The sequence below is a fragment of the Nelumbo nucifera genome, chromosome 2 (genome assembly GCF_055504915.1).
Source record: "Nelumbo nucifera cultivar China Antique chromosome 2, China Antique-T2T, whole genome shotgun sequence".
Lineage (NCBI taxonomy): Eukaryota > Viridiplantae > Streptophyta > Magnoliopsida > Proteales > Nelumbonaceae > Nelumbo > Nelumbo nucifera.
The window spans coordinates 11,328,205-11,345,695 of NC_142650.1; the positions used below are offsets into that span (position 1 = coordinate 11,328,205).

Below are 17,491 nucleotides of genomic sequence, written 5' to 3' on the forward strand. Positions count from 1 at the left end.
AACGGAAGTTACCTTTTTATAGCCATGGATTCGTGTCCTATTCGGATGAAGCTTTTGGGGTTGTCGAGATGAGGTTATCCACCGAGGTCTTCAGGATGACTCTTAATCCCCGACGGAGTTGTCCTCCTCATCCGTACGGGATTCTCCTTTCTTAGTCGCGCTTATCCAATTCACATGGTACCAACATGGTCAAGGAGATAAAATGGCTGCGGAGGTGACACGACCCAAATCAACCATAACCCAAACAATAACCATCACTAAAATAGTCACCTTAGCACTTAATTTCCCACTGCTATAACCTCATTAGACAATGTATAAGCTAAATAAGAAGGCATTTATTGGATTACAGTTACAGCCCTATATTAAAGTGTTGGGAAATGGGTAATACAAGGAGGAGGAGGCCAGGCATGCAAATATAGGAGCAACCATACTAAAAGGTTTAACCAAAAAAACTACACTAAAAAGGAAGAAGCTTATTTGGCAATCCAAAGTATATATCCCTTGTACAGGGCATGCAAATATAGGAGAAACTATGTTCATTTTGATATAAATAGGTGAATTAGAGAGAATTGAAGGGTAATTTTTCAAGGATTTCCACCTGTATTTCTAATATAAATTTATATTTCTCTTTAAAGGAGCAATGCAATGGATAGATGTTTAGCTATTTAACCCTTTTTCTAATGGCAAAAAAAAAAAAAAACTTTTTCTAATGACATGGAACAATTAATATTTTCCCTTCAAAAAAGAAAAGTTTTCCAACTTTTGTGACAAGAAGTTAATTATTCTTTTCTCTTTTCGTGGTAGACGGTAATTTGGGTTTTTATGGTTTTGGGTATTCTAATGCAGTTTTGGGCGAGGGAAGTGGAGATTGGATATTTGGATCTGCCACCCACAAGACACTACAGCCAGATCATTTTCCTGTAAATGACATTTGAGATATTCCAAATGTACAGCTGTAGTATCGTGGATAAATTTGTGGATAATGTTCTCAATAGAAAATCCGGATTCCCACGCTTAACCTTGTTAGTGGGTTAGTGGGGTCAATGATGAAATGGGATCTAATAGGCATATAGAGGTCAATTGGACTGGATTTGGTCCAATTCGATTCAGTTCAATGTGAATTTATTATAAATGGACCAGGTCCAATCCAATCCAATGACCAATCCAATTTAATGTCTAGATAGTTCAATGTTTAAATTTGTTTTAATCTATATTGGTTTCAACTCAAATCCAGTCCTTTAACACCTAATATAAATTAATTACGAATAAATCAAGTCCAGTCCAATCTAATAAATATTTTGGATTAGATTGGTCCAATCTAATATGTTTTGTTGGTCCATCCAATCTTTCCGATTTTGGACATTAGGCGGGGTCCAGTCCAAACCGGTCCATTGACACCCTTAAGCATAAACTTATGAATTCGGATCTTGCCCTAGTGCACAGTCCCAACACCACCCCACCAGCTCATTGCATCAATGGTGCATTGGAAATATCTCCATCAATTGCCCTTCATGGTGAGATATTCCTGATGTATGAATGCAATGGCTGTTGGGACCCTGTGTTGAGACTTAGATCTGAACTCCAAACTTGTAGCACATTGAGTAAGCATTCAAAATAAAGAGTTTGCCTATATATCTACAGCTTGAACCTGCACTTCCTCCCCAACTGGATTAGACCGGCCGGCTGGCAACATTTTGCAAAGCACCAAGTTGTGTATATGATTTCAGTAACTCCTACCAAAGCTTTTATTCCAAAATCCCAAGAGAGGTTCAGGTTGAGGGTTTAGTATTCAAATTAGAAATGTCCGAATGGAAATGTTTTTTATATTAATTGGGCATTCTCCGTTTCTTCACAGTCACACCTTAATTATTTCGAAGAGTAGACATGAATTCTTGTTAGAACTAATATGCTAGGAAGTTAAAATATTTTATATTTATTTTGTCTTTTCATGTAGTAGGTAAAAGTAATTTTAGTTGGGTCATTTTCTACTTTTTGTCAATCTAGGTTAGTTGAAAATGTGTATTTGAAGAAGCTTTTATTTGACTTGCTTAAGAAGCCATTCTTGTATGACTCTAACCAAGAGAAAAAACATAATACGTATGAAGTAATTTTTCAGTCCTTTCTCTTGCTCTGTATTTTACTTCAATCTACTACATGTAAGTTCTTTGTTTTCTCCACTTTGCATGCACCCACATTTAGCTGAAACTATAGCCAAATCCCAACAAGTGGTATCAGAGCTGTAAGGTTCGTTGGAACAAGTTTGGGTGCAAGAAAAGTTGAAGAAAATTTGATTGTGAAGAGTAAACTATGGCCAACACTAATGTTATTAATTTTAACACAATTCAAGTTCCTATTCTTTATGGAGAAGACTATGATTTCTGGTATGTTAAAATGAAAACCCTATTATTGTCTTTGGATTTATGGGACATTGTTGTCCTTGGATATGAAAAACCAGAAAATATAGCAAATCTTACAGTAGCTCAACAAAAGGAACTAAAGGACAAGAGAAGTAAGAATGCAGGAGCACTTTCAATGATACAAAGAAGAATTGGTAAATCTATTTTTCCAAGGGTAATGAGTGCTGAAAAGGCAAAAGAATCCTGGGAAACACTTCAGCAAGAGTTTCAATGAGACAAAAAGGTAAGAGCTATTAAACTCCAATCGCTTAGAAGATATTTTGAAAATATGAAAGTGAAGGGAAATGAAAGTTTAAATGATTATTTCCGTAGATTTATGGAGTTGATAAATCAAATGAAAGCACGTGGTGAAAATTTTGATGATAGGATGATTGTTGAGAAGATTTTAATTAGCTTATTTGAGAAATTTAATCATATTGTGGCTGTCATTGAAGAGACAAAGGATCTCACTGAATTAAGTGTTCAAGAGTTGTTGGCATCTCTAAAATCATATGAGTAAAGATTGGCACATCACTCCGAAAAATCAATAGAGAGTGTATTCCAATCCAAACTCAATGTCGGTTCCAAAAATCATGATGGAACATCCTCAACTCATGAGCAAGGAAAAGGAGACTCCTATAGAGAAGGTAGATATGCAAGAGGAAGAGGAAGAAGCAAAAGTAATTTTGACAGAAAGTCTAGTAATGAAGGGTCATCACAACGGTGTTCTATTTGCAAAAGAAGCAACCATGTTGATAAGGATTGTTGGTTTAAAGGAAAACCACAATATCATTTTTGCAAAAAGTTTGGGCATCTACAAAAAGATTGTAGATTGAAAAACAATAAGCAAGCAAATTTTATAAAAGAAAAAAAAAATGAAGGAAATTTGTTTTATGCATGTCAGAGTGCCACAGAGGAAAACAATGATGTGTGGTTCTTGGACAGTGGGTGTAGCAATCATATGATAGGGCACCAAAATATTTTTTTTAACATGGACACATCATTTAGCTCAAAAGTGAAATTGAGAAATGGAGAAATTGTTGAAGTAAAAGGCAATGGCACAATTGGTGTTGAAACAAAGAAATGAAGAAAATTTATACATGATGTGTTATTTGTACCTGAGTTGAATGAGAATCTTCTCAATGTTGGACAGCTTTTAGAGCATGGATATTCATTCCATTTTGAAGATCTTGATTGTACCATTTATGACCATGAGAAACATGTGGTGAAAATTTTGAAAATGAAGATAAATAGAAGTTTTCCACTAGTGTTTAACTATGCAAGAAATGTTGCTATGAATGCCAAGTAAATTGATAAATCTTGGCTATAGCATAGAAGATTTGGCCACCTAAATTTCAAGGGGCTAAAACTGTTATCATAAAAGAAGATGGTTCAAGAGCTTCTAAATATTGAAGAAAAACATGAAGTTTGTGAAGGTTGTGCACTTGGAAAGCATCATTGACAACCATTTTCAAAAGGAGTTGCATGAGAGCCAATAAAGTGCTAGAATTAGTTCATACCGATGTGTGTGGACCCATGAGGACATCCTCTTATTTCCAAAACAGGTATTTCATTCTTTTTATTGATGATTATACTCGCATGACTTGGGTTTATTTTATGAGAGAAAAATCTGATGTATTTATTATTTTCAAGAAATTTAAATGTCTTGTTTAGAAACAAAGTAGGTGTTACATTAAAAAATTGAGAAGTGATCATGGCAAGGAGTACACTTCAAAAGAATTTGATAAATTTTGTGAAGATGAGGACATAGAAAGGCAACTAACAGTCCGTTATACTCCCCAACAAAATGGAGTATCGGAGAGGAGAAACCAAACTATGATGGAGATGGCAAAATCCATGCTACATGAGAAGAAACTTCCCAAAAGTTTTTGGGCTGAAGCTGTAAACACAGCTGTGTATTTGATGAACCAATGCCCCACTATTGCTATTAAAGGAATGACTCCATTGGAAGCTTGGAGTGGAAGGAAACCATCGATTAGACACTTGAAAGTGTTTGGTAGTGTGTGCTATGCCCAAGTTCCAAAAGAGAAGAGATCAAAGCTTGATAAAACAAGTGAGAAGTGTATTTTTGTTGGCTATAACTCTATATCAAAGGGTTATAGGTTGTACAGTTTGAAAGCAAACAAGATGGTTATTAGTAGAGATGTCTTGTTTGGTGAAAAAGCTGTTTAGAATTGGGAGCAAGAAAAAATTGAAGAAAAGCATGTTCTCATGTCCAATTTGGAAGATAATACAACACAAAATGATGAGGGAACTTCTCAATCATCTCCAAGTTCAAGATCATCTTCATCTAGTTCAATTCCAAGAAAAATGAGGAGGTTAAGTGATGTTTATGCAAGGTGCAATTTTTGTGCTATGAAATCAAAAAGCTTTGAAGAAGCTTGAAAAAATGCAATGGAAAAAGAAGTTCCAATCATAGAAAATAATAAAACTTGGGAATTGGTTGATAGATCCAACAACAAAGAAGTGATTGGTGTTAAATGGATCCACAAAGTGAAGCACAATTCTAATGGTACTATGCAAAGAAACAAAGCAAGGCTGGTTGCTAAGGGCTATGCACAACAGCCCGGTGCTGATTATTTGGAAACATTTGCTTCGGTAGCACGGTTGAATACTGTTAGAGCTCTCATTGCACTTGATGCCCACAAAAGTTGATTGTTATGGCAACTTGATGTTAAATCAGCTTTCTTGAATGGAGAATTGAAAGAAGAAGTGTATGTAGAACAACCACAAGGCTTTGTAATTCAAGGCAAAGAAGAAAAAGTGTAAAAGTTAAAGTAGGCTCTATATGGGTTAAAACAAACACCAAGAGCATGGTATAGCCAAATTGATGTATACTTTGCTAAGAAAGGGTTCATGAAAAGCAAGAGTGAGCATACTTTGTATGTGAAGAAACAATGTATGGATGATGTTCTCATTGTTTCTCTTTATGTTGATGACTTGGTTTTTACCGGAAACAATATGAAAATAATTGAATATTTCAAAAATGAAATGGTGAAAAAATATGGAATGAGCGACATGGGACTGTTACATCACTTTTTTTGTATTGAAATTTATCAAGGTGATGATGGAGTATTCATTTGTCAAAGCAAGTATGCTGAAAAAAATCTCAAAAAATTCAGAATGCTTGGATGCAAACCTGTAGTTACTCCATTGGTTGTTAATGAGAAATTAATGAAGGAAGATGGTGGTAATAAGGTAGATGAAACCTTGTACAAGCTTGGTTGGAAACTTGTTCTATCTTACTGCTACAAGGCTGGACATCATGCTTGTGGCAAGTTTACTGTCCAGATTTATGAACAGCCCCAGTCACATTCATTTTGGAGCTGCAAAAAGAGTGCTAAGGTATGTGCAAGGCACCATGGATTATGGACTCAAATATGACAGAGGAAATGAAGTAAAACTAATTGTTTTTTGTGACAGTGATTGGGGAGGATGTGGTGATGACATGAAGAGCACATCATGTTACTGTTTTTCCTTTGGTAGTGGTGTGTTTTCTTGGTGCTCAAATAAGCAAAAATCAGTAGTTCAATCTTCAACAAAAATAGAATATGTTTCAGCTTCAATGGCAACATCTCAAACAATTTGGCTTAGGAGAATTATGGAAGATGTTAATGAGAAGTAAGAGAATTCTACGGTGATTCATTGTGACAACAAATTTGTCATTGCTATGTCAAAAAACCCATGTTATCATAGCAGAACTAAGCACATTGCTCTCAAACATCACTTCATTCGAGATGCCATTGAAGATGGAGAAATTGAATTAATATATTGCAGAACCCAAGAGCAATTGGCTGATATCTTCACCAAGCCATTGGCAAGAGAAAAGTTTGAATAATTAAGAGAAGCATTATGAGTCCAACAACAACACATTAAGGGGGAGAATGTTACAGCTAATGTGTTAGGAAGTTAAAATATTTTATATTTATTTTGTCTTTTCATGTAGTAGGTAAAAATTAACTTTAGTTGGGTTATTTTCTAATTTTTGTAAATCTGGGTTAGTTGAAAATGTGTACTTAAAGAAGCTTCTATTTGGCTTGCTCATGAAGCCATTCTTGTATGACTCTAACTAAGAGAGAAACCATAATACGTATGAAGTAATTTTTCAGTCCTTTCTCTTGCTCTGTATTTTACTTCAATCTGCTACATATAAGTAGAGGTGTCAATGGTATTCGAAAATCTGATTTCGAATTCGATATTCGACATAATCGAATCAAATTCGGATAATTCGAATATCTAATCGATCAAATTCGGATATCCTATTCTCACTGAATAGTTAATCGGATTCGAATTCGGATATGACCTGATTCGATTCGATTCGATTCGATAAATATCCGAATTTGATCGATTATTTAATTCTTATATATAATAATTAAGTTATATAAATAATTTATATATTTATATATTTATATACTTTATATCAATAAAATATTTATTTTATATATTTATTAATTATCTAAAATAATTAATTAATCAAATTCGAATCGAATTGGATATTCGAATATTTAATCAGATTCGAATTCAGATATTAATTTTCAATATCCGTCAATATCAAGTCGAATTCAAATATTTTCTGATCCGATTAGAATTCGATCCATTTACACCCCTACATGTAACTTCTCTGTTTTTTCCACTTTGTAAGCACCCACATATAGCTGAAACTACAGCCAAATCCCAACAATTCTTTAAGGGTTATCATACTGTTTACAAGTTCATATCAGACTGAGCATGAGCGGGAAGAAAACGGTGATGGATGAAACAGATGGAGTCATTTGACTATTTGAGCAATCTCGTCATTCTGTACTCATCTCTAGATCACAGTTTTTTCTAATTTCTAACAAACTTGGTAATTGGTATCGTTCTTCCCTTCCCAGTTCCCGAAACAAAAGATAATTGCTTATCCCCAAAAAGAAACAGAGCATGAAACCACGATGCCATGAAGAGCTCCACCATAAGAAGACAATATTAGAAGCTATGTAAGAGTTGTTTAGATTATTGGGAGGTGGTGGTGATAAGACGTATTGAGGGAATCTATGGATACGGTTACAGGCTTTGTGATTCGTACTGCATCCAAACAGTAGTCATCCTTCGTGGGCCTGCCAACGACTGCTTACCTAAAACCCTATCTTTCAGATCAGATCGTTCTTTCAATTCAACGTAACATGAAACCAAAATTTTCAGCCTGAATATATAATTTTTCCCCCACTTTTACATTGAAAATTTTGTTCTCAAGTTCTTCGTTATTACATAAAAGCAAATTAAGAGGGGTAAAACGAGAAACTAAGGCTGCATTTAGAAATGATGTAAATTAAAATCAATATAAATATTTATATCAGTTAAAGGAGTGTAAATCAAGATTGACATAAAACTCTACTCTGATTTAAATTTATCCGTATTTGAATGGAATGAAATTTTATATCATAAATCGAGGCAAATGGGAAAACCTAACGCACGCTTTCCAAGAAAAACTTATAAAAGAGAGAGAGAATCCAAACAGTTCACAGATTAATTAAAGGGAAAATAACAAAAAAAATACAAATATAAATAGCATAAAAAAGAGCATGCAAGTATGTACTCTCCAGACCCCAGAGTTCAGAATGAAAGAAAAAAGAAAAGATGAAAGATTGAACAGATCAAGCGTTAAGTTAAAACCTAGCGTACGAACGAGATGCCTTTTAAGTGGGTCCGCATTCCTTGCACGTGTACAAGAGTAACGTTTCACTGATAGAGGATTGGTACGGTACGTGTGTAATTGCATCGAGGCGTCACGGCCAACCCTGGCCTACCCAAACCCAACAAAGCTGAGTGCTGAGGAAACAAAACAAAGAGAGGAGAGGATCAGAGGAGGCGAGGAAGGGAGAAAGGAATAGGATTGGAGGATGGTGTATGTGATTGCTGCATGGCTTTGTATTCCGGGCAATTACCAATATTCTGGGTGGAGGAGTGCAGAGAAAAGGAGATGAGTGGGGAGAGAGTGAAGCCACTCGTGTGGCGTGGGAACTAAAAAGGACACGCAGAGAGATTGAGAGAAGTTAGGTGTGGGCCCGGACTCCGAGCTCGTTTGACTGGATGTAGTTGCGGTCGCCGACAAGATATCCGGAGCGTAGATCTTGGCAGAGGTAAATGTGTGAGGATATTTCATATTTGTATGTTAATCCTGATTCCGGATTAGACAGCTCTTCCTTCCTTCGTCCCTCCCCTCCTCTCTCTCTCTCTCTCTCTCTCTCTCTTCTTTACCCACCCATCCTCACATCTCAGACTCACACAAACACACACTTTATTTAGCTAGCATGAATTCAGACAACAGACATCAAACCCATTCGTACCAAATTTGATTCTCCCAGTCCCATCTCCATTGCGAGGAGAACAACTGTTGTGTGGTTTCCCACCCTTCAATTCACACGCTTGCAGTGTTAACGAGGGAAAAGAACAAATTGCCGTATACAAACATGCACGTGTATGACTCTGTACTGGGCCTCCATCCAGATCCAAGTTGTACGCATCAAATTTTCATTCACACCTTACCCACATTGGATGCCCATTGTCCGGTATCTCTCCGTTAAGACTTAGGACCTCCACCCTTTCTTCCTTTTTTTTTTCTTTTTTTCTTTTTTTCCCTTTGCCCTTGTTTTTTTACAAATGATGTTAGATAGCCATCCAAGCTTTTCATTTTAGCTAAAAAGAAAACCCATAAAGAAAGGCGAATCCTGAACTCTGAATACAGTGAAGGATTTTGAGTACGAACTTTGGTCCATGCTGATGCTGATAGAAACATATAAATGTATGTAATCAATTAATATTCATATTTTCTATATAATAATGTAATAAATGTTTTCTACTTTTTTTATCCCATATTATTCACATATAAAGAATTTCCAGGTTTTATAAATCTTTGAGTAATTTTTGAATAGGAGTGTTCATTATATGGTCCAGACCATCAAATCAGACCTAACCAAACTGAAATTGGTAGTTTGGCTTGATCTGGACTTAAGAATGATCCGGTTCAGTTTGAAATTTTTTTAAAATCCGGTTTATGGTTACATTCCAGTTTCAAAATTCTCGTTATCATAATTTATTGGTTTCTTCTGAGATTTTCTCCAAACCAGATCTTCCGGAGTTCGATAAAAAAGTCGAAATAGAAAATGCACAACCAATCTATGGTTAAGCGATGATCTTCCACTTGCTTACCACTTAGGTTTGTTACAGTATGAACAAATTGAACATCACTCCATGACGAGGCAAGTGGAGCACCAGACAATCCCAGAGCCCCGGAGGGCCCATACTCTTAACCTTGAACCCAGGTCCAATTTAGCTTTCATTACCCAGGCACTCAACTCGGGCCAATTCATAATTGAATGAATTTTCTACTCTAGCCAACCTAATCCAGTCCAGTGGCGTATGCTCCTAACCTTGTTCCCAGGCAGTTAAAATTGGATGACATTTTCTACTCTAGCCAACCTTAGAGCTGTGTAATTTCATTGATGTTTATCAGAAAAACGTTTTATATCATTTTTTCCTTTGAAAATCAGGATAAAACGTTTTATGTTGCTTTATGACAGCTAGGCACCATTAGGAAAGCCACATAAGCCGAATAGTAAAAAAATGCTTACTACTACTGAAGAACATGTCAAAAATGATGTTTCCTCCAACGATGACTCACAATCCAAGAAAATGTTTTAAAGGTGTCTCAAATGAAACAGATAATAGTGTCTTCAAGAATGCTTGGCCATTCATCATTTAGATTTTCTTATTTGATTTCCAGAAAACCAGTATTGCTGTGCATGAGAAGTATAGCTTCATGCAACTCTCAGGACAACTGAGGTAAAAAAAATTGGGTTGACCTACCAGACCTTTACAGAGAGCATCATCATCATCATATATGAACTAGCGGGACATCTCAAACAAGTCCAGCTGGCCACTCATGCAGGATCTTCTTCCATTCAAAAGGTGCTGCGAGGCAAGAATCAAATTGGATTTATAATCCATTTTATGGATATTATGGCTAGTGGTCGTGGATCGTCACACATTTTAATTCCTCTCAACAACTTGAGCCCAGATAATGTATATGAGAAGTGATAATCACCAATAAGATGACACAACAATTGACTTGCTTGGGCTATTTAATCTTATAAGCTAGACCTAATCGATGTTCATTCCAATTCTATGTAAATATAACACATGAATGTGCTAAAAGTTCTGCCCCACAAACACTGAAAGCTATCAAAGCAACTAATGAGGCTCAAATAATATTTTTCACTACAATTGATAAAAGAACAGAGATGAAACGTAAGATTATACAGTGGTAAAGTGTGGAACTCTACTCATGTTCATTGTCCTGCATCAGTGGGACGCCAGAAACCCTTCCTGCCAACAAGGAAGTCACCTTCGTATAGATTGGTCTCCCAGTGAAGTGAGCGCAGTAATGGATTTATCTTATTAATCACTTCCAAGTTGTCTCGCACCAAAATCCATCCACCAGGTCTCAATATCCGATCCATCTCCGCAACAACATAAACAATGTCACACCTGCGAAAAAAAAAAAAAGAAAAGAGTATAAATTTTAGAATATAATAATAATCCTTACTATATCTGTTGATTGGAGGCATCATAAGCCCTTGATCTGTAAATACCTGACACAAGCAATGAACCAAATCAACTTTGATCACTTGACATAGGGACCATTGCTTGCTTCCTACTTTTTGAGTCTGAGAGTGACTACTTCATTCCCATTCCACCCCTCCCAAGACCACGAATAGTCAGGCCAGCATTGGGCAATGGCTTTATTCACGACACTAGACCAAACCCTAGAACACTCAATCCTACTACTACTGCAGATCAAACCCTCATCTCCCAGAGAGGGGTGTTTTCATTTCCCATTGTATCAAGGCATCATCATCAATTAAACTTTTGGCATGGTATCCCCACCCAGAGAGAGAGAGAGAGAGAGAGAGAAAAAAAAGTGTAGCAAGTAGGCCTATTCATGCTGTGTTGAAAAAAAATTACTATTATAGACAAAATGGCCATTGTGATTATACCTTTTCGTGAGATTTCCAAATAGGTAACTGGAGTGCAGAAGATCATAAGTTCGAGGGTATGTATTGAAAGCCTCACACCAATCATGATAAATTCCAATCAACCCTCTGTCAAAAATTACAGGTAGAGTATCCGGTCTGTCAATGGGCACAACATTCATTACCCAGAGAGGTTGATCAATAAGTGCTGCAGCAAATCTGATAAGAGGCAAATGTCAATATTAACTGAAAATATACTTATTCAAAAGGTGTACTATTTTATTCTTAAACTAGTAAAATAGATACGCAGTGGATATGAATGATTGAAGGAATTCCATAGCACAAAGCAATTACTGGAATTAGTTTTTTGTATACAAAAATTGACTGAAGATGGTAAGACATGTTAAGCTAAAGCACTAAAAAAAACAAAGGTCAAGGTTTGTCTTGAATTTGACAAAGCTGCTTGAACCTAGTATCATTTGTTGCAGTTCTCTCAAGTTCAACCAGTTTTGTCACCTACAACAAATGTTCTTGTTTTAGACTTTCATAAATTCATTAATGACGTCTCTTTCCATGGAGAATCTAAAGACCATCACATTTATCCTAGGCACACAATCACCACATGCAAAGATCCCGTGATCTCTTGACTAGAAACTATTATTATAAGTTCACATGGAACATGGTAGGTAAACTCTGTGATTAATTAAAACAACCAACTAAATCTAGCCTAGAAAATAATCTGATTACAGTATAATGGTCAACTCTAAATCCAAAACTCATGTGATAAAGAAAACAAGTCACAGTTTTACATATAATGTAAACTATATATTTCATTGTGGTTTTACTATATGTTTCAAATCGCATGTTTCACACCTACCATGAATTTGTTCCAAATTGATAGTAAAACATTAGAATGAAGTCATTCCTGGTTTTCAAGAAATATACCTCCTAATTTTCTTAAGAAACAGAAATGGCTCCATTTTATATGATGATAATTAAATTCAAATGCTATAAAAAATTAGAATGAAATGACTTTATTTCACATGGCATCAGGAAAGGAAGTGATTTAATAAATGTTACCCTCCATAACCAGCATTCATATCGATCACATTCCTAATGCTTGACCAGTTGATAGCCAACCCTTCCAAATAAACATCTGATACAAGTGAATGCCAGCGTTTACTGTCTTCATAGAATGTTCTTTCACCACTTGGTTCCATTGGTAAACTTGGAGGTTTACTGCTAAGCCTTTTGGGCCAGGGTGTAGGCCAGTTTAGGTTTCCAAGAGTGCCAGCTGCTGGAAGTAGGGGAATGCAGCCATCAAGGGGTGTATACCTGCCTCAACAACAAGTCCAGAAACCCAAACTTAACTAAAACAATGAAATCTTTCATTCCAATAAGAAATAAAATCTATGATAGTGAAAGAGAAGCATAATAATTGAAAATAAATATTTATACCATGAAGTTGCATTTCTGTTCTTTTGATCACACAAAGGAACAATACTTTCTTTGCGCTCTTCATAACAAGAATTCGAGACAGATTTTTGATATATTACAAGTCCAATGCCATCTGAATCTTTAGTTTTTGCTACCATCTTCCAGCAGATAGATTCTGTCAATGTTACCATGGCTGCACAAAACATCATAGAAAGAACCAGGTTTTAACAAGCAAAATGCATAAAGCACAGTATAATTACCATAACAATGTCATAATATTACTATAAGTTAAGATCATTAATAGGAAAGGAATTAAGAAACAAAGAGAGCTGGCATGTTCCCAAGAAGCACCAGTCAGCACCATGGATCAAGCTAACGTGTGAGGGAATGTAACTAACACGAAAATTTAGAACATCTTCTGAAAAGAGAAAGAGTATGACCACAAACCATTCCAGACACTCTGATGCTTTTCATCTGTAAGATAAACTGGTGTAGCAGACCATACAAAAAACCCTCCTGGTCTAAGAATCCTGTTTAGCTCTACCAATGGCTTTCCACCTACAATTCAACCCAAAACTTTACAATGATCTTTACTTAACATATGACAAGAAAAACAATCTGAAAACGTGTGCATGTGTTTGTATACCACATAGAGACACCCACACATACAGAAACACACATAACAATAACAACAGGGACTGGGATTGTAAAGTTCTAACCTACCATCTCCATACCAGTGGACCCTGCATCTTGCACAATGAATCAAATCATATACATTATCAGGGAAAGTCAATCTTTGTGTCCCAATAACAGAAAGAATTGCAGGAATTCCTCTCTCCAGAGCAAACTGTATTTGAGCTTCATGTTCGTCCTTTGGGGCAAATGACATGGTAATAACATCTTTCTCCAGCAAGTAGCCACCAAAGCTAGCCACACCACAACCAACATCTAGGACAACCCTTGTGTGCTTCCCCCATTGAATACCTGGTACAGTCTAGTGAAAGTCAAGATTTACATCAGTTACAACCAAATGTTAAATATCAAATATAAATTTAATGAAAGAGAGACACTTAAAAGTTCAGTATATGTAAATGCCCAAATTGGATATCTAAGCATCAATAAATTTCTTTTCGAGCAATAACTGTTGAATAAGCACACGGATAAAATACTGAAATTCATCAGTTGATTGTTAAGGACAATGTTGGAAAAAAATAATTGTACAGTGGATTACTTTTTCCAATATAGAGACTTTTCCAATATTCCAGGTTATCGGACCAGGAAAATTTTAGAGATGCATTGGCAGATGTTCCTCAAGATCCAAATGCTTACCAATTACAAAAAGTTACAATATTTGGAATTCATCTGAATCCTTATATAGTAGTACTCATATTTTCCTTCCCTTCTTACAAAGGAGATAGTGATCATAATTTCTCTTATCACCTAAACAGCTAACTTTTGTATCAAGAGAGATAGAAGTGTCCAAGTTTCTAGACAAACAGTTAAAATTCTAATTAGATTAGGACATTCCCCTGTTTCACTTACTTGAATGGATGCAAATTAAAGGGATATTGAAATAAAAGAATAGTTGAAGATGAGGGTTAAATTCTGAACACATGAGTACACTGTACACCCCCCTTCTTTTTTACATGCAAGAAAATCCAAAAAAGCATTAGTTAAGTAAAGACAAATAGAAGAGCAGGTTTCACTGCTCTAAACTAGGGGGCCATTTGATAACAGAAGAAGGGACTGAAACCAATGGCTTATTGCTTTGTATTATAGTAAATAAGTTATTAAGGATGTCACGATATCCTTAATGACTGAAGTTCAAGTTAGATTGGTTATTATACCCTCAAATATTTTATTCTTTTAACTATTTTATTCACTAGAAAAAGTCATTCAGTTCAACTACTTCAGTCACAATCAAACAGCCCTTAACTATTTCACCTATGGTACAGAACATCATATCTTTAACCAAAAGACACATATACTACCTTTTCTATAAACTCTGTGTAACTTCCCACTCCATGTTTAAATTGAGTACCACCTCCAGGAAAAACAAGGTAATCATTGGATGCTGTAACCCAGTTTTGGTCTTTCTTGTAGTCAACGAGTTTAGGATGAGGGACGTTATTAAACCAGATCTGCAAAACAGAAAGTTGATCACACCAATGATTATAAATTCCTAAAGATCCAAAATAGTTGGGACCAAGGCTAAGTTGAGTTCAGTTGATTTGAGATTCTAAGTTCCTAAAGATAACTTCAGCATCAAACTAATGGGATTCTTGACAATTCTTTTTAGACATATCTTGAGAAATTCAGAACCAAATCAAAAGCAAATTATTTGAAAACAAATACACAATTCTAGAGATATATTACTTGATATTTGATAATGTACAATTGCCAAGAACCTGACGAGACAAAAGTAAGAAAAATACATGCAAAATGAATTAATAATGCTCCAAGAAAAGCATTTATAATATAATAATTTGCATCCTAGAGAGAGAGAGAGAGAGTGAGAGACCACAAATATATCCTACAATAAAGATCAAATTTTTCAGAAGTTTTCCGTAAAAGCATGGGGAAGGGAGCCATATATTACCACATCACAAGCATCTTTTACAATACACATTTAAATTTTGTAAATGTCTATCTGAAACTGAAAGCATGGAGAAGGAAACCACACGATATTCTCGGTTGAATGATTGATGCACATTCTGGAGTGCTGGATCTTTCAAACATTGGATCCCATAGTAAATGTGTAGCATGATTTACATGAAGAGATTTTAAGAGGTAACCAATTCAGATAAAATACTCGGGAACCACAGTAAACTTATTGGACGGTTACAATTCACTGAATATTGCCAACTGGCAGTTCTGTCGTGATTCAAAGATACAACATATCAATGCTACAGCTTGTAAATGAATTAACTTGCGTGATTTATGTGGCTAGAGATGGTTGACAACCTGGAGTTGACAATGTTGCACATACCAAATAACGTTGCTGAAACCATTGTATTATTATTTAACAGCATATTCTCAGAATAAGAAATGTCTTTGCTTAAACCTATATCCTTGAAATGGTAATAGTTTTTTTCTTTTTCCGTCTATCCTAAGCTCTCTTGGGAAGTATTGTAATGGTTTCACTTTCAAAGTTCTTTAAGGATCATTTCATTCTTGTCAATCAAACCAAAGGCTAACTCCTAGCTTTGGAACTATGATTGTAGCAATATAAGAACAAAGAAACGAAAATAGGAAAAGTAATGTTTCAGCTTATAGGCAGCGCTAGTAATTAGTTTAAGCTCCTCAAAATTAAACCAATCGAAAAGGTTTTATCGAGATTAAGAATTTCTCGCAAAATTAGGAAATCGAACAATTCACCGAGCAAGAACAAGAAATGGATCAAATAAAAATAGAAACCAAACAGACTCGCTTCCTCTTACCGAAGTATCAATCTCACCGTGTCCCTGCTTCTCGGCCACGGTACCGGAATTTTGTACCCCTGCGGAAGAGGAACCAAACACAGGAGGCTAGGATTAGGGCAATGCCGCTCCCTGTGCTCCATATGCTTTCTAGACTTCAACGCCTTTATAGCCTTCATGTTATCAAGACACGGTATGTAATCAATAGCCGCAGAACCTTTACAAGCAGTCCACATGATTGAGATCAACTGAGTGCTGCCGTTGGAGATCCCATCCGAGGAAGAAACAAGAAGCTTCGGCTTCTTTCCCTTGGCAGGGCTTCGGGTTGGAGGAGAGATCGATACATTGGCAGGAGATGAAGAGATCGTCTGAGATTTTTCAAGATTTTCAAGATCGGTGGCAGATAAAGAAGGAAGCCGATTGTTGGTGAAGAGAAGGACTGCAACGCAGACGAGCAAGAGGAAGAAAGCGAAGAGAAATGGATACTTTCTCTCCCTCAACATTGATTGTACCGATCGCGCCATGTCTTTTCGCTCTAAAGAATTGTAATAAAGAAGATTGGATCGCCTGAAGCTTCTGGGGGAACAGACAGAATAGAGAAGCGAAAATTGACGATGAACGAGTGGACTTGTACAGAAAACTGGAGAACGAGAAGACGGAGGAGCGAAGGTCTCTCTCGCTCTCTTCGCGATAAAAAAAGCGGGAGAGAGAGAGAGAGAGAGATTAAAACTGGGGGAGTTTGAAATGTCGTTAAAGAAGCAGATTGTATGCGCTGCTAAAAGGATAGAAGAGGTGGGTGCCGTCAGTCGTCAGGAAAAATAAAAAGTCAACACGTGTGCCGACAGTGAATTACTGAATTCACGAGGAAGATACGTCCAAATAAGAATAAAATAAAAAAGGTTATGGATCAGACGGTAAAAAAACCCTCTGATCATCATGGGGACATTTAACTTCTTGAGTGGGCCCATCCCATCCCATCAAGTGATAGTAGATCTGAGTAAAATGCACAAACATACGATCTAGCATCCAGAGTAGCAAGTTGTTGAAACATCCGGCCAAATATTCTTGTGGGATGGTCCAGTCCAGTCCAGCACCCAGCTCAAATATTATATGTATATTATAAAAACAAGGTTGTTGTCTGAGACTGTGAACCGACTAGGATCGACATTCGAGGTAGCACAGAGCTTAATAGGAAAGAGAGTAATGA

At 36.2% G+C, this 17,491-nt stretch overlaps 1 protein-coding gene across 1 annotated transcript; it reads right to left on the bottom strand.

Moving 5' to 3' along the window:
* Window positions 1–10,524: 10,524 nt before the first annotated feature.
* LOC104597293 (putative methyltransferase PMT23) lies at window positions 10,525–17,030 on the bottom strand. Its single transcript, XM_010258754.3, has 8 exons — window positions 16,323–17,030; window positions 14,857–15,006; window positions 13,589–13,859; window positions 13,313–13,423; window positions 12,887–13,058; window positions 12,509–12,763; window positions 11,453–11,647; window positions 10,525–10,943 (listed from the first exon to the last, which is right to left on the bottom strand). The coding sequence occupies exons 1-8, from the start codon at window positions 16,806–16,808 to the stop codon at window positions 10,745–10,747; spliced, it is 1,839 nt and encodes a 612-aa protein (XP_010257056.1). The 5' UTR covers window positions 16,809–17,030; the 3' UTR covers window positions 10,525–10,744.
* Between the last annotated feature and the right edge of the window lie 461 nt (window positions 17,031–17,491).